The sequence below is a fragment of the Sapajus apella genome, unplaced genomic scaffold (genome assembly GCF_009761245.1).
Source record: "Sapajus apella isolate SASKATOON/1434 unplaced genomic scaffold, GSC_monkey_1.0 scaffold43, whole genome shotgun sequence".
In the NCBI taxonomy this organism is placed as follows: domain Eukaryota; kingdom Metazoa; phylum Chordata; class Mammalia; order Primates; family Cebidae; genus Sapajus; species Sapajus apella.
In genome coordinates this window covers 17,825,469-17,843,707 of record NW_022436983.1, presented here as the reverse complement: position 1 = coordinate 17,843,707, position 18,239 = coordinate 17,825,469, and the positions used below count along the sequence as shown (strand labels likewise).

Here is an 18,239-nt window from a genome sequence, read left to right as displayed (position 1 = left end):
TCTCTCTCTCTCTCTCTCTCTCTCTCTCTCTCTCTCTCTCTCTCTCGCTATGTTGCCCAGGCTGTCTTCAAACTCCTGGGTTCAAGGGATCCTCAGCTGTGAGTAGCTGGGAATAGAGAGCATGCCACTGCCCCTGGCTTCCAAATAAGAATATTTATTAGGGGAGGGAGAAAGCTAGCCTATCAGAGAAAAAAAGAACCAAGGCTGACTAAAAAGGGCTGGCTTGAAGTCCCAAATGGAAAAGCTCTGCCATTTACCAGCTATATGACTAAGTAAATTACAACCTCTTTGAGTCTGGATTTCCTCTTTATAAGACCTGCTTTGTCTGTAAAGATTAAATCAAATAAGGCATATGAAAGTCAACTAAAAGCATGCAAATGAAACTCATTACCACTTTTAGTATCACATTAACAAAGCATTATGCAGGAAATAAGATTGGCAGTTTTAACTTTAATAGAACTGACGGTTCATAAATGGTTACCTAGAATTAACTGATTGGTCATAAAATCTGATTAATTTAGAGTCATATATACAACCAAGGAAAGTTTAAAAGGGCATATGATTACCCATTTTCCATTAATATTTGTGATTAGTGAACAGTCTATCTTGTTTTGGTTGAAAAGCTATATATATTTTTTTTTAAATAAAAAAAGCAATAAAACTATTTTCCAGGATTAACCATTGAGATGACAGACAACTATAGCAGGTCCCGATTCCAAGTGAAGGATTTGAGAAGAAACTTTAGTGCCTCCAAATGTATTAGCAGACTTCAAATAAATGGACAAGTTCTAAACAGTAATCTGATTCACTCACAAGCTATGTATCAACCAAACAGAATCTAAGATTCTTCAACTTGCAGTCCCCACCTAGCATTCTCAGGCCTCAGGTGTTCTGTTTGACCCACAAAGGCTCATTTTACAGATGTTACACAGAAACTTAACACTGTAAGAATTGCAGTTTGAGATAAATGAAACTGAGGCAATAGGAAACGGTGAAAAATTTCAAGACATTTTTGGTTTACTTCAAAAAAGGCCTTCAGTAAATACTCAACAATTGATTAAAACTCATTCAAATGTTTCCCTTTCATGAGATCAAGAGCAAAGTGCACAGAATTCATGCCTTGCAATAGGGAGCAAATATTCTTCAGTGTTTTGGGTTTATTATTTTTAGCCTCACATATCATGGTAGTCTTTCAGATGAAATAAATTATTCTGTTGTTCCCCATTGTCATTCTAGGTGAAGAAAAATAAAAACAGAAAGGGAAAGAAAGGAATGAAAAGGAGAACTCCTATAGGAGCTAACATTTTAAGAGTTAAATGGCTTAATTTCTATTAAAATGTAGTTCAGTGCATTTGCAACAATTGGAGGAAGTTGGGCTGGTGGCTCAGTTCCAGTTGCTTGGTATAAAATGAGTGCAGCATAGCTCTAAGACACTGGAGCTGGCTCTTGAAGACGGCCTATCTGTAACAAGTTGACTTGCCAACTGAAGAAAAAAGTACTAGGTATATAGGCCTTATCTTTTAAATCGAGATCCTTTTTTCTCCAGAAAGAGAACAACGACAACAGCAATAAAAAAAATCGAGTTTCCTTTTTGAAGGTGCTGATTTTCAAGGCATAAAATTAATTCACATGTATCAAGAAGACTACTAGACACTATAAAAACATACAACAAAAATAACAAAAAAAAAACCCCACAAAAGTTAACACCATAGAATCAGAATTATTTGTCTTAAAACACTTTACTACTATTAATTATTCTTTACTAGAGTTGATATATTTTGGCTTGACTGATAGTCAAGTCACTAACTGAACGAATTAATCATGGACTTAACAAAACACACACACCAAGACTCCTCGTCACTATGAATTTGTCTTTGTCCCAGTTCAACCAGTTAAAAGAATTTTACACGCAACAAGATCATCTTGATATAAAATAAAGAATTTTATTGATATGAATTAAATATTGTTAATCTGTCTACTTTTAATGTTAATTTTAAAGTCAATCTGTGGAGAAATACTTCAAAAAAAAAAAAAAAAAGCAGCACCCATGAAAAGATGTCACATATAGATTCCATGATTTTCTCTTTTTTTTTTTTTGAGATGAAGACTTGCCCTCTTTTTCAGGCTGGCATGATTTCGGCTCACTGCAAACTCCACCTCCCAGGTTCAAGCGATTCCCCTGCCTCAGCCTCCCGAATAGCTGGAACTATAGGCACTCAACACCATGCCTGGCTAATTTTTATATTTTTAGTAGAGACAGGATTCCACCACACTGGCCAGGCTGGTCTTGAACTCCTGACCTGAAGTGATCCGCCTGCATTGGCCTCCCAAAGTTCTGGGATCACAGGAGTGAGATACCTTGCCCAGCCCAAATATAGATTCTATCATTTTTAACATCTTAATAACAGCCTAGGAGTAAAGTATATACTGATAACAGATTTAGAAAAACATTCACTAATAATTTTATTAATTCAGCTCTTAGCACCTCAATAGAATGTATCATCTTTGAAATCGTCTTGAAAAAGAACATAAAGACATAGCAACAAAGTACTCCCTCTTTGTGTGTCTATGTCTCCCCCACCTCTCAATCACACACCCACACCCCCCCACCACCCACCCACACACACTCCTATCCACCTACACACACACACACACACACAAACACACCCCACCATCCACCCACACATACACACACATTCACTTACACACACTGGGTACACATGTGATTCTGAATGCAGCGATAAAACACAATTATCTTGAATTTTAGGACTGTTCTAACAAGTGCTTCATGTAGCTAAAGTCAACTTTACAAAGGGGAAAAATGGAGTCTGACTTTCCTGTCTGGCCAGCAGCAGGAAATAGCTGATTTCTCTAAAAGACAGGCCTGTCTCATTCCATTTAGTCTCTTGGCATGTGTCATTCATGCTGCTGCTACTGAAGATAGCGGAAATTGAACTTATTTCTCAAGTTACTGCAGACTGTTTTCAGAAGGGTGGAAACACAGGGACATGATAATGAAAATAAAACTATCTGAAGAGTCTATTTTGGAATCAGATTTTCTTCTGTGTTTCTAACTGCCTTTTAAGATATGCAGAACTATCAGTTTCACCGTTCCATGGTAATGGTAATGTTTTAAACTATTACAAAAGTGAAGTTTTTTCCCTTCCTTTTTCCTGAATTTAAATATGACGTAACTGACTCCAAGGAAGATGAGGCAGCTTCCGCAAGGTCCCAGTGAAATCAGTGACAGGGCTCTCTTCATACATAGCCAGGTCTTACTCCTGAAACTTTCTATACTATGCCATGGTTGTTTCCCAGCTGATGACATGCCAGAACATCTTTATGCCCCCAATTTTAATATTTTCACTTATATTATCTGAAGCTTCTGTTCAAATCATTGATGTAAAAAATTGAAATTCTTTCTGAAGCCTGGGCACTTTTTTAAATCTAATGTTCTTTAAATTGCAGTATGAACAGAAAATTAGGTTTAGAAATGACTCCCACTCAACCATTAAGACTGCTCGGGCAGGCAAGTAATGGGAGATTGTTCAAAGCCTCACAAGGGACACATGAATATCACCAGCAGAGTCATTAATGCCAACAGATTCAAAGAGAATGTGTCACACAGTGCCAGAACTAGAAATGGGCTTGTTCTTATGGATGAAATGTCATGTAACAACCATTTTTTCAATTCATACAGTGAGCTGCTAAGTAACTATCAGAGGAGTTCTATTGTTCTCCACTGGTTTGTTCTGGAGTCAGTACTTCTCACAGTGAAATTATGCAATTACCAGGAAAAGCAGGAAAATAAGCATTATAGGCATTTTCTCCCCTACAAATTTCTAAAAAGAGTCACATTTAATGTTTTAAGATTAAGACTATATTATGAAAGGTACTAGACATATGTTGTATTTCTCTGTGATGACTTTCATATATACTGGTGGGTTTTGTTTTTGTTTTTTGAGCCAATGTTCACTTTCTTGAGGTAAAGGTACCTCTTTAAAATTTTGTTCAAGATTATAAGTGTGTAAACTCACAGAAAAGATCTGGACAAGGCCGGGCACAGTGGCTAACGTCTGTAATTCCAGCACTTTGGGAGGCCAAGGCCAGAGGACTGCTTGAGCCCAGGAGTTCAAGACCAGCCTAGGCAACACAGGGAGACCTTGTCTCTTAAAAAATTACACAGGTGTGGTGGTAAATGCCTACAGTCCTAGCTACTTGGGAGGCTGAGGCTGGAGGATTACTTGAGCCCAGGAGCTCAAGGCTACAGTAAGCCATGATCGTGCCACTGCACTCCAGCCTCGGTGACAAAGGCAGACCCTGTCTCAAAAAAAATAATAATAATAAAAGAAGGAAAAAAAGAAAAGAAAAGATTTGGAAGGATAAAGACCACGCCTAAAATAAATTGTCTTTCTGAAGAGGAAGTTGATGACTAGGGGGGTAGGGATGGTAGGAACTTATTATCATGTACTACTTACATAGTTTTAATTGTCCTAAGAAGCATTTTTTAGCTTTACTAGAGACCTATGATTGCTAAAGAAGACCAAAGAATGTAAGTTTCAATTTTAAGTGCTCTCTGCTGTTGATTTTACAAAAAGTCCGAGGTAATAAACATATATCTTCTTAGATATTTTCTGTTTATGAGATCCTGAATGCCTGTCTCCCATGTGCCAGTTTTTATACACATAAATACTTAACATACGCACTTAGAATATACACTTACACATATTTCCACATATACACATTAACATATATATACAAATCTGCAAATATCAATCAATCAACCTATATGAATAATGCCTTTAAAAAGTCTAAATGAAAAGAAACAGACAACTCTGAAATAGCTATAATGAGTTTACTTCCTTTTCTGACCCAGATTCCCATCATTTATGGCACTATTACTGGTATGCATCACAATTAAGCACTGTATTAAACTATTCAATGAAGGCTTTTTCAAAGCATGGCAGTCAACTCACTTGCTCCAAGCCAAAAATGGAATAGGAGAAATTCGTGTATTTTGGGACACAGTAAGGGTGTGTGCATGGTGGTACGGTCTATTTTGAGGAGTTATATTGGGAAACTTCCTCTGTGTATGCATGTATGAAAAAAACAGTAATAGAAGGGTAACTACATGACTTATTTCATTCTTACAACATCTCTGCCCAACATGAAGGAGGTAATGTCTTCCCAAGAGCTTGTAGTTTTAACTCGATTATAAGTGTGTAATCTTGAATTTATATACACAATTAAAGGGGTAACTAGATGACTTTATGGCTTATTTTCAATAAATTTTAAAGTCTGTAAAATTTCAAATCTATGTACTAGCAGTAAGTAAAAATATATTTTAAGGGAATGACAGTAATCTGAGTACACTAACATAGAACTGGAAATGAAATTATAGCTTTCAGGTTTAACCATCAGCATGTGATGCTCAGAGGGATAACACATATGAATTCGGCCACTTTGTTATCAAGTGATAGGCTGTCATTGTTCTTTCCTGGACATTGTTCATGACTTGATATATAATATGGTTTAAATTTGTGTCCCTGCCCAAACCTCATATTAAATTATAATCTTTAATGTTGGAAGAGGGGCCTTGTGGGAAGTGACTGGATCATAAGCACAGACTTCCCTTGCTGTTCTTGTGATAGCGAGTGAGTTCTCACAAGATCTGGTTGTTTAAATGTGTGTAACACCTCCCTACTTCTCTCTTCTTCCTTCTCCAGCCATGTAAGATGTATCTGCTTCCCCTTTGCCTCCTGCCATAATTTTAGGTCTCCTGAGGCCTCCCCAGCCATGTTTCCTGTACAACCTGTAGAACTGTGAGTCAATCAAACCTCTTTTCTTTATGAATTACCCAGTCTCATGTAGTTCTTTATAGCATTGTGAGAATTAACTAATACAACAGCTTTAAAAATAAGTATAATAACAAATCCCATGTAACACTTGCATTAAGGGGAATCCACTGCCAAACCCTAGATTTTCCCAATAATACAACTATTCTTAATCCTTGATTTAAATCTTTGGTGGAAGGGGATGTATAAATGTTCTTTACCCCAGACCTGTTTGCTAAAGGCGAATAGACATTCCTGAATAAAATGGAGCTTTCTACTCATCAGGGCTCTTCTCAGCCCTCTCCACTATGGAAAATAAGCCATAAAGTCATCCAGGAGAGAAAGCTGCAAACAACTCTCCACTTAAATAGTCAGGGGCCACAGATAACTGAAATTATTTTACAATAGATGTAAACAAATACGATTAAAATCATGCTATAGAAAATTACTGTTATTCCCTAAAAAGTAAATTAAATGAAATTGACAATAATGGTATTCAACCTCCTAAAAATCCTTGTCTTTAAAGATCCAGATTATATAGGTCATATGTTTAACACATTCGGGGCCAAGATTCTGCTTAGAAAGTTCTTCATGACTCCATGTTCAAACTGGAAAAGTCAAGGATTTCACTGCATCCACACTAAAACTTAGCTCCTGGTGCTGCTCATAAAATTTAAGGTAAACATACAAAAGTTCCTAAAAGACTGAGTAGCCACATGCAGTATACTGACAGCGTGACTTGTATATACAAGTTAAGTTTGTCCATAAACTAGCAGAACTTTAATATATTTCCTTTAGAGACTATATACCATCAAAGTTAAAATAGGATCAAACTGAAAAGACAGTTCAGCTTAAGTTGATTGCAAACTGCAACTGTGTCTTACCTTTTCAGATCAACGGTTGTGACACTAAATACAACTCCTTTGAGCCAAAGAATCATGAAGAGCCTCTGGGAAAAGGGGCAGTTTCCTATGCTTTCACCATCACTGCCAGCCTGGAAAACAGAATTAAACATTAAAAAACAAGGTCAAAGTGATGATACTCAACGTATCTTTTTCTGAATTTTAGGAAATTTAGGTCTTTATTATTCTGCTCTTCCATTAGCCTTTTTTTTTTTTTTTTTTGAGACAGAGTCTCCTGTCACCCAGGCTGGAGTACAGTGGTGTGATCTTGGCTCACTGCAGCCTCCTCCTCCTAGACTCTAGCAATCCTTCCATCTTAGCCTCCCAAGCAGCGAGGGCCACTGGCACGCACCACCATCCTGACTAATTTTTAATAGTTTCAGTAGAGACAGGGTTTCACCATGTTATCCAGGTTGGTCTTGAACTCCTGGGCTCAAGTGATCTGCCATTCTCAGCCTCCCAAAGTGCTGGGATTACAGGCATGAGCCATTGCACCCAGCTAACGCTAGCCTGTTTCTTTTCTTAAAAATGACCAGTCTAGGGCTGGGCGCAGTGGCTCACACCTGTAATCCCAGCACTTTGGGAGGCCAAGGCAAGTGGATCACAAGGTCAGGAGTTCGAGACCAGCCTGGCCAATATGGTGAAACCCCGTCTGTACTAATAATACAAAATTTAGCCGGGTGTGGTGGTGGGCGCCTGCAGTCCCAGCTACTTGGAAGGCTGAGGCAAGATAATTGCTTGAATCTGGGAGGTAGAGGTTGCTACAAGCCAAGATCATGCCACTGCACTCTAGCCTGGGCAACAGGGCAAGACTCCGACTCAAAAAAAAAAAAAAGTTCAGTCTAGTATAGCACTGCCCAAGAGAACTTTCTGCAGTGATGGAGATGATCCATATTGCCAACGTCCCATCTGGTAGCCACTAGCAACATTTGGCTAGGGAGTACTTAAAATGGGGCTAGTTCAAGTGAACTGATTTTTGTTTTATTAATTTTAAATTACAGTCATGCATCACTTACTGATAGGAACACATTTTGAGAAATACGCTGTTAGGTGATTCTGGCATTGTACAAGCATCATAGGGTATGCTTACACAAACCTAGATGATATAGCCTGCCCTACACACCTAGTCTACATGGTATACATAGCCCACTGCTCCTGGGCTACAAACCTGTGCAGCATATTACTGCACTGACTACTGTAGGCAGGTGGAACATAATGGTAGGTTATCTGCACATCTAAACACATCAAAACACAGAAAAGGTAGAATAGAAATACAAATTAAAATCTTTTGAGACCACTGGCATATGCAGCACGAGTATAATTTATCATTTAAAACATAAACAATACGTTTTTATAATTTAAATAGCCACATGTGACTAATGGCTGCTATGTTGGACAGAACAGTAATTCCTAGGGTATACATATATCCTTGCCTCAGGGCAAAGGCAAAGTCTGTTATGGATTTATGAAATGCAAAAATCATTTTTCATTCTATCAGACAGGATTCTTTATAAGGCAAAGTAAAAAAGGAAACTTGTAGGTGTGCCTGTCTCCAAAAAATATTTATTATAAACATCCCATATCCTGTTTTGTTTATTTTTTTCAATCAGAGATAGGATCTTACTATGTTGTCCAGGCTGGTATGCAGTGGTTACTCACAGGTACAATCATAGCATATTGCAGTTTCAAATTCATGGACTTAAGGAACCCTCCCTCTTAGCCTCCCCAGTAGCTGAGACTACAGGCATGCACCACCACACCCAACCAATATCCTATTTACAAATTCCTTTAGGGAGCAAGAAAATAACAAAAGGTATCTTTATAATAACCTATTCCTAATCCTACTTAATGAATGGCACAGTTGGCTTCCCGAAGCTCAATGATAAGGTAGATTTTCCTAAAACTCAGAGTGGTACAAATCTTTTTAGTCCCATCATGTGTGCGCCAAGGTTGTTGTTGCTTATTTTAAACTTTTAGTTTAGGTTCGGGGTACTATGTGTAGGTTTGTTATATAGGTAAACTCACGCCACAGGGGTTTGTTGTACAGATTATTTCATCACCCAGGTACTAAGCCTAGTACCCAATAGTTATTTTTTCTGATCCTCTCCCTCCTCCCACCCTCCACCCTTAAGCAGACCCCAGAAATAAGACCACACACCTACAACCATCTGATCTTCGACAAAGCTGATAAAAACAAGCAATGGGGAAAAGACTCCATATTCAATAAACGGTGTTGGGATAACTGGCTAGCCATATGCAGAAGATTAAAACTTCCTTACACCATACACAAAAGTCAACTCAAGATGGATTAAAGGCTTAAATGTAAAACCCAAAACTATAAAAACCCTGGAAGACAACCTAGTCAATACCATTCCAGACATAGGAACTGGCAAAGATTTCATGATGAAGATGACAAAAACAATTGGAACCAAAGTGGCTGTGCACGGTGGCTCATGCCTATAATCCCAGAACTTTGGGAGGCCGAGGCGTGTGGATCACGAGGTCAGGAGTTTGAGACCAGCCTGGCCAATAAAACCCTGTCTCTACTAAAAATACAAAAATTAGCCAGGCATGGTGGCACATACTTGGAGTCCCTGCTACTCAGGAGGCTGAGGCAGAAGAATCACTTGAACCCAGGAGGAGGAGGTTGCAGTGAGCCGAGATTGAGCCACTGCACTCTGGCCCGAGTGACACAGTGAGACTCTAACTCAAAAAAAAAAAAAAAAAAAAAAAAATTGCAACCAAAGTAAAAGTTGACAAATAGGATCTAATTAAACTTAAGAGTTTCTGCACAGCAGAGGAAACTATCAATAGAGTAAATAGACAATCTAAAGTATGGGAGAAAATATTTACAAAATATGCATCTGACAAAGGTGTAATATCCAGCATCTATAAGGAACTGAAACAAAATTACAAGTATAAAACAACCAACCGCCAGGGCACAGTGGCTCACGCCTGTAATCCCAGCACTTTGCAAGGCCAAGGCAAGCAGATCATGAGGTCAAGAGATCAAGACCATCCTGGCCAAAAGGGGGAAACCCTGTCTCTACTAAAAATACAAAAATTAGCTAGGCATGGTGGTGTACACCTGTAATCCCAGCTACTCCGGAGGCTGAGGCAGGAGAATTGCTTGAACCGGGGAGGCAGAGGTTGCAGTGAGCCAAGATTGTGCCATTGCACTCCAGGCTGGCAACAGAGAGAGACTAGGTCTCAAAACAAACAAATGAAACACACACACACACACACACACACACACACACACACACAACCCCATGAAAAAGTGAGCAATGGACATGAACAGACAAATTTCTAAAGAAGACATACATGCAGCCAACAAGCATATGAAAAAAAGCTCAATATCACTGATCATTAGAGAAATACAAATCAAAACCACAATGAGATACCACCTCACACCAGAATGGCTATTTTTAAAAAGATTAAAAAAAAAAAAAAAAAGATACAGGCAAGGTTGCAGGGAAATGGGATGGTGGGAGTGTAAATTAGTTAAACTTTTGTGGAAAGCAGTGTGGCAAGTCCTCAAAGAGCTAAAAACAGAACTACCATTCGACTCAGCAATCCTGTTACTCGGTACATACCCAAAGGAATATAAATCACTCTACCATAAAGACACATGCATACGTATGTTCACTGCAGCACTATTCATGATAGCAAAGACATGGAATCGGCCCCAAGTTTAGAAAGAGAAGATGGGCTGAAAGAAAAGGAGAGATGGGAAGGAGAGAGAACTGGAATGCCGGAAGAGAACGTTCTAACATTGTTAGAGATCAACGCAGCCTGTTGACCATGACGTCGATGGAGAGTGCCAGAAATAACTCTCCAATAAGTCATTCACAGATGCTGGTAAATGTACTGTTTATCCTAAAGTAACTCTCAAAAAATTCAGAAGCATTTCAGTAAAATGCTAAATCAGTAAAAAGTCATTAATTCCTAAACTAATAGAGAGGTAAAGGGAGTTTAAAAACCAAAAACAAAGAACGTGGGCTTATAAAGAGGATTCTAGAACCCTACCAGACAGCATGGGACAGTTACAACCGAGCTTGATTTAAAAAAAAAAAAAAAAAAAAAAAATCCAATCATTCCTTATCAGTAACAAAATATACAGAATTTGAGGGCAGAACAATATTAATTCCTAATGCTACATACAACTTGTACAAAAATGTACTTCCTAAAAAAAGGTCTAGTTCTTAAATTTTAGTGTGATTACAAATAACCTAAGGAAAACATTTCAAATGAAGGCCCCCGGGCCTCATATCCAGAGATTGTGATTCAGCAGAACTCCTGGGTTGGGGCCCAGGAATCCTTATTTTGTTATAGGTACTCAAGGAGATTCCAAATTGAAGCACCTACCTGCTGGATATATTAAGAAACATTGGTTAGGATGATATTTGATTCTCAGAATATAAGTCAATTTATAGCACTAAATCATCCTACTATATAACAAACTGGTGCTCAAAGTTGCCTTTTTGAAGACACTGACTATTAATAGCATGGAACACTGATAACACAAGTGAATTTACTACAGACAAAAAAAATGTTAATACATTACACCTTTCCAATTAGCTTCATAATTCAAATTTGAGACTTACTGGGGAAAAAAAAACAGTACTTTGGTAGACAAAGAACCAGTCTGGGCCAGGCACAGTGGCTTACGCCTGTGGTCCCAGCACTTTGGGAGGTGGAGGCAGGTGGATCACCTGAGGTTGGGAGTTCAAGACCAGCCTGACCAACATGGAGAAAACCTGTCTCTGCCAGAAATGCAAAACTGGTCAGGTGTGGTGGCTCATGACTGTAGTCCCGGCTACTTGGGAGGCTGAGGCAGGAGAATCACTTGAACCTGGGAGGCAGAGGTTGCAGTGAGCCGAGATTGCGCCATCATACTCCAGCCTGGGCGACAGGAGCAAAACTCTGTCTCAAAAAAAAAAAAAAAAAAAAAAAAAAAAAAGAACTAGTCTGACTCTGACTCAAGGTCTTTATCTTCCTCCATTTAATCTGTAAAAGTAACTAAAATTTCCCAAGCTGCCTGTCAAAGCAGTGTTAAAATCATTAAGTTGGTAGAGAAGGCATAATAAAGATGTTACAGGGCCAGGCGCGGTGGCTCATGCCTGTAACCCCAGCACTTTGGGAGGCCGAGGCAGGCGGATCAAGAGGTCAGGAGATCGTGACCATCCTGGCTAACACAGTAAAACCCTGTCTCTACTAAAATAAAAAAAGTTAGCCAGGCGTGGTGGCATGCACCTGCAATCCCAGCTACTCAGGAGGCTGAGGCAGGGCAATCACTTGAACCAGGCAGGCGAAGGTTGCAGTGAGCTGAGACTGCACCACTGCACTCTAGCCTGGATGACAGAGCAAGATTCCGACTCAAAAAAAAAAAAAAAAGATGTTGCATGTAGGAACTTAGAAACACATTAAACTAAAAGCAGGCTAAAGATGAATGAGGACTGGCTACACATCAGTCATCATACATAATCTCCTACAATGGTCTGCAGAACCAGTCCTCGAGCATAGGCAAAAGAATCTCAGGATACAGAACAGTTCATGAAGACCTGGTCAGGATACAAATGCCCCCTTCCTTTCACAGGTGACTGACTGCCTCCTTTCTCTATAATTTTCTAGCAAAGTAAATTGACTTTTGTTTCAGATATATCAGAAGCTTGTTACACATCTCATACTCCTAATAAGCACTTTCCTTCATGCACACATAAATAAAATGATGCATATTCTTCAACACAGATCTGGGAAAAGTCCTTTTTTTATACCACTAATGACAAGTCAAATAAGAAACAACACCATGAACAATTTTTCCAAGGTTTTAACAGCATTAGACAACTGGGAGCTACTAGTCAGATAAAATATTGTTATTTTATTTTTTAAAGTATAAAAAAGGCCACACACAATGGTTCATGCTGGTAATCCCAACACTTTGAAAGGCCAAAACAGGAGGATCACTTGAAGCCAGGAGTCTGAGATCAGCCTGGGCAACCAAGCAAAACCCTGTCTCTACCAAAAAATTAGAAAGTTAGCCAGTGTGGTGGCACACTCCTATAGTCCTGGTTATTCAGGAGGCTGAGGTAGGAAATCACTGGAGCACAGGGGTTCAAAACTGCAGCAAGCCATGATTATACCACTGCATTCCAGCCTGGGTAACAGAGCAAGAACCTGTCACTATTTAAAGTATATATATATATATATATATATATTACACACATACACACACACACACACACACACAGAGTAAAATTGTGGAAAAAGCTCAAATTTCTTTTATTTTTTTTTTTTAGATGGAGTCTCAGCCTGTTGCCCAGGCTGGAGTACAGTGGTATGATTTCGGCTCACTGCAACCTCCACCTCCCAGGTTCAGGCGATTCTCCTGCCTCAGCCTCTGGAGCAGCCAGAAGTACAAGCATGTGCCACCATGTCTGGCTAATTTTTTTTTTTTTTTTGAGATGGAGTTTTGCTCTTGTCACCCAGGCTGGAGTGCAATGGTATGATCTCAGCTCACTGCAACCTCCACCTCCCAGGTTCAAGTGACTCTCCTGCCTCAGCCTCCCAAGTAGCTGGGATTACAGGCACCCACAACCACGCCCAGCTGATTTTTGTATTTTTAGTAGAGACTTTCACCATGTCAATCAGGCTGGTCTCAAACTCCTGACCTCAGGCGATCCACTGACCTCAGGCAATCCACCTGCCTCGGCCTCCCAAAGTGCTGGGATTACAGGCATGAGCCACTGTGCCAGGCCTGATTTTTGTATTTTTCAACCACGGGGTTTCACCATGTTGGCCAGGCTGGTCTCAAACTCCTGACCTCTAGTGACCCACTTGCCTCAGCTTCCCAAAGTCCTGGGATTACAGGTGTGAGCGAGCCACTGTGCCTGGCAAAAAATTCAAATTTCTAGAATTCATAAGTCAAAAACTTTCTCCTTTAATCCAAGTTATATATAAAATTCCATTTCAACAAAGTTATAGGATCAAATTACCCTGTTTAGCATGAAGCACACTGAATACAGCCTATTGCTATAGCTGACTGAGGGCGCTGTGATATAATGGAAAACATCCTACACTGGGAGCCAGGATACGTTTATTCTATACCCAGTTTTGTATTAGTATAAAAATTAGCATATAGATACCTAACGACAGCATCTAAGAAAAGTATGCCTTTAAAAAATACTTTTCACTGCTTCTAACAGCAATATACACTAATTATTTTTAAAATAAATAAAAACTGAAACATTATAGAAAGTCAAAGTTCCCTTACCCTTGAACCACTCAATAATTTGCTGCTTCTTATTCTACGTTTTTATTTTCTATATACATACTACTTTTTTTATTTTAATAGAGAAGGGGGTCTAACTATGTTGCCTAGGCTGGTCTCAAACTCCTGACCTCAAGTGATCTTCCCACCTTGGCCTCCCAAAGTGCAGGGATTACAGGTGTGAGCCACCATGCCCAGCCCATACTACTTCATTCCTTGAAAAATTTGACCATGCCGGGTGTGGTGGCTCATGCCTCTAATCCCAGCACTTTGGGAGGCTGAGGTTGACAGATCACAAGGTCAGGAGAACGAGACCATCCTGACAAGCACGGTGAAGCCCCATCTCTACTAAAAATACAAAAAATTAGCCAGGCATGGTGGCGCATGCCTACAGTCCCAGCTACTCAGGAGGCTGAGGCAGGAGAATCACTTGAACCCGGGAGGGAGAGGTTACAGTGAGCAGAGATCGCGCCACTGCACTCCAACCTGGGTGACAGAGACAGACTCCATCTGGAAAAAAAGAAAAGAAGAGGAAAAAAAAAAAAGTGATCACACTATATATAACTTTTTTAAAAAATTATATATTTTATTTCCAACTTAATGTAGCCAATTCTCTAGAGGCTGTAATATCTCTGCCAGAATGCTGCCAGGGAAGGCCAGGGAGGAAACCAGGACCTTCAACCCTGCCAGGTTCCTGCCCCTGGAGTGGGGTCAGAGGAGGCCTAACAGAGTCAGGACTTTGAACACCAACCAGTGGTCATAAGGCCATCTCCACTAGTATATCAGGGAGGTCACAAAGGGAGCTGGAACTCCCATTCTCCCACCCCAGCAGTAATAGGGAGCCTCCTTCACCATGGTTGCTGGCTTCTTTGGCCAAGTCTGAGATATATAAAACGAAAAACTAAGAAACTCACTACCATCTAATACTGTCTTTCCAGAAGCAGAAGTCTCTCAGACGTATTAAATTTATTTATTTTTCTTTTCCTTTAAATCGCATTCTGAAAGCAAGAAGTGTTCAATTTAAAAATGGAGCTAGGCACGGTGGCTCACACCTGTAATCTCAGCACTTTGGAAGGCCAAGGCAGGTGGATCACCTGAGGTTGGGCATTCGAAACCAGCCTGGCCAACATGGTGAAACCCCATCTCTACTAAAAATACAAAAATTAGCCAAGTGTGGTGGTGCATGCCTGTAATCCCAGCTTCTTGGGACGCTGAGGCAAGAGAATCGCTTGAACCCAGGAGGCAGAGACTGTAGTGAGCCGAGATTGCGCCACTGCACTCCAGCCTGGGCAACAGAGCAAGACACCGTCTCAAAAAAATAAAAATGAGACAACCCAGTGGGGCACTAGGACTTCTGTCTTCACCTGGTTATAACAAAGCAATGCCATCTCCCTTCTCCTTTTCCCTCCACAGAAATGTCAAAGGACTCTTAACTGAGTGTCAGAAGTTTAAAGAGAAGGATTAAACAAGATCCAGAGTCTCTTAACATAATATGAAAATGTCCATGTTTCAACTGAACATGTCATACCAAGAATCATACAGAATGATCTGCTTGAAGCAAATGAAAAAACAAAGCCTCAGCAAAAAAAATCGAAGATATATGTCAGGAAGGTAAAGAAGAAGAGGAAGAAGAAAAACAAGACCCAAATGGAAATTTTAAAACTGAAAAATACAATAGGAATTTAAAAACTCAGCAGATGGGCTCAAAAGCCAAATGAAGGGAACTGGAGAAAGAATCAGTAAAGTGGAAGGTAGAATAATAAAAATTACCTAGTCTCAACAACAGAGAAAAGGTACACTGAAATGTAATACTTCTTATATATATCCATGGTTTTTGTTTTCTTTTTTTTTTTTTGAGATGGAGTCTTGCTCTGTCACCCAGGCTGTGTAGTGCAATGGCAAGATCTTGGCTCACTGTAACCTCTGCCTCATGAGTTCAAGAGATTCTCCTGTCTCAGCCTCCCAGGTGGCTGGGGTTACAGGCACACATCACCACGCCCAGCTAATTTTTGTATTTTTAGTAGAGATGGGGTTTCACCATCTTGGCCAGACTGGTCTTGAACTCCTGACCTCAGGTGATCCGCCTGCCTCGGCCTCCCAAAGTGCTGTGATTACAGGCGTGAGCCACCACGCCTGGCCTATTTCCATGTTTTGAGGTCATCCATCTAAACTGCCACTTCTGAAGGCTTCATTGGATGCTATCATCCCAATAATTTTACATCTAGAAGTTTATTCTGTAGAAACAGTCATATAGATGTCCAAAGATACAAGAGAGAGGAATACTGAGGCCTTATTGTTTGTAACAGCAAACCACTAAAGACCACCCAAGCCCATCAGTAAAAGATTTGTTAAATTTATAGACTACTACCAGAAGATGGAAGCCTAGGCCACCCATTCAGCCTTCACTGGTATGGGTGAGGATGGAGCCATAACTTTTTCTGTGGTGTTTACAGTAGAGCAGTTATTATCTAAAAGTTTGTGGTCTTGCTTAGGCTGCCCCTTCCCTGGTTCTTTGGCAAGAGGCAGCAGGATTTTGTTGGAGTTTTTTTTTTTTTTTTTTTTTTCCTCAGTGCCTGCTAGTGTGTCCTGGTTGCTGGCTTCTTTAGCTCCAAGTCAGGAATAAGGAGGCAAAATGCAGGAAATTCTATATTCCCAGAAGCAGAAGTCTCTCAGAAGTATTAGATTTAAAGGCAAAATTAAAAATGCATAACATGTGACATATCCATATAGTAGAACATTATTTGACCATTAAAAGCAATGAAGAATGGATACATGCTATAACTTGAATAAACTAAGCGAAAGGAACAAAAGACCACATATCACAGCTGGCCCTCCAAATCCACAGAAGCAGACCCGCAGATACAGGGACAACTATAATGGACTTCTACATCCACAGAAGGGTCCTGGAACCATTCCCCTGTGGATTCCAAGGGACAACTGTATATGATTCCATTTGTATGACACGCCCAAAATAGGCAAATTCATACAGACCATAGACTAGTTGTTGCTAAGAATTGAGGATGGGGAAGAAGGGTGGCTGCTAATGGGTAAATGGTTTCTTTTTGGGGTGATCAAAATGTTTTAAAATCAGACCCTGGTGGCCAGGCATGGTGGCTCATGTCTGTAATCCCAGCACTTTGGGAGGCCGAGGCGGGTGGATCACTTGAGGCCAGGAGTTCGAGACCAGCCTGGCCAACATACAGCGAAACCCTATTTCTACTAAAAACAAAACAAAACAAAACAAAAGTTAGCTGGGCACGGTGGCACATGCCTATAGTCCCAGCTACTTAGGAAGCTGAGGCAGGAGAATCTCTTAAACCTGGGAGGCAGAGGCTGCAGTGAGCTGAGATCACGCCACTGAACTCCAGCCTGGGCAATAGGTTCTGTCTCTCAAAAAAAAAAAAAAAAAAATTAAACCCTGGTAATGGTTACACAACTCTGTAAATATATTAAAAACCACTAAACTGTATAGTTTAAATGAGAGAATTATATGGTATATAAATTATATCCAATAAGTTGTTTTAAAATATATACATACAGATTATAAATATAAATATACACATGCTTAAGAAGTTTTTTTTTTTTTTTGAGACAGAATCTTGCTCTGTCGCCAGGTTGGAGTGCAGTGGCGCGATCTCGGCTCACCGCAACCTCCGCCTCCTGGGTTCAGGCAATTCTTCTGCCTCAGCCTCCTGAGTAGCTGGGACTACAGGCACGCACCACCATGCCCAGCTAATTTTTTGTATTTTTAGTAGAGACGGGGTTTCACCATGTTGACCAGGATGGTCTCGATCTCTTGACCTCGTGATCCACCCGCCTCGGCCTCCCAAAGTGCTGGGATTACAGGCGTGAGCCACCGCGCCCGGCCGTCTATTATATTTTCTTAAAAATTAGAAAACCAGCCTGAGCAACGTGTAAGTGAGATCCCAACTCCACAAAATTTTTTTAAAAAATTAGCCAGGTGGGGTGGCTCATGCCTGTGGTCCTAGGCTACTCAGGAGGCTGAGGCAGGGGGATCACTTGAGCCTGGGAGGTCAAGGCTGCAGTGAACCACGATCACACCACTGCATTCCAACCTGGCTGACAGAGTGAAACCCTGTCTCAAAAAATAAAAATAGAAATATATTTTAAACTCAAATAATCAAAGAGAAAACTTAAATAATCCCACTGACGGCAATAACCATAAGTCTCTAAACAATGAGTCTTAGCATTCATTTGGGTTTTATTCTTTTT

General features: G+C 40.1%; 1 protein-coding gene across 2 annotated transcripts in view; it reads right to left on the bottom strand.

The window, feature by feature from the left end:
* CLIC4 (chloride intracellular channel 4) overlaps positions 1-18,239 on the bottom strand; it is a 90,539-nt gene that overhangs the window by 29,335 nt on the left and 42,965 nt on the right. For both annotated transcript variants that reach the window (XM_032300861.1, XM_032300862.1), the window contains exon 2: positions 6,719-6,828. In XM_032300861.1, the coding sequence (XP_032156752.1) occupies positions 6,719-6,828 (110 nt within the window). The remainder of the gene's footprint in view (positions 1-6,718; positions 6,829-18,239) is intronic.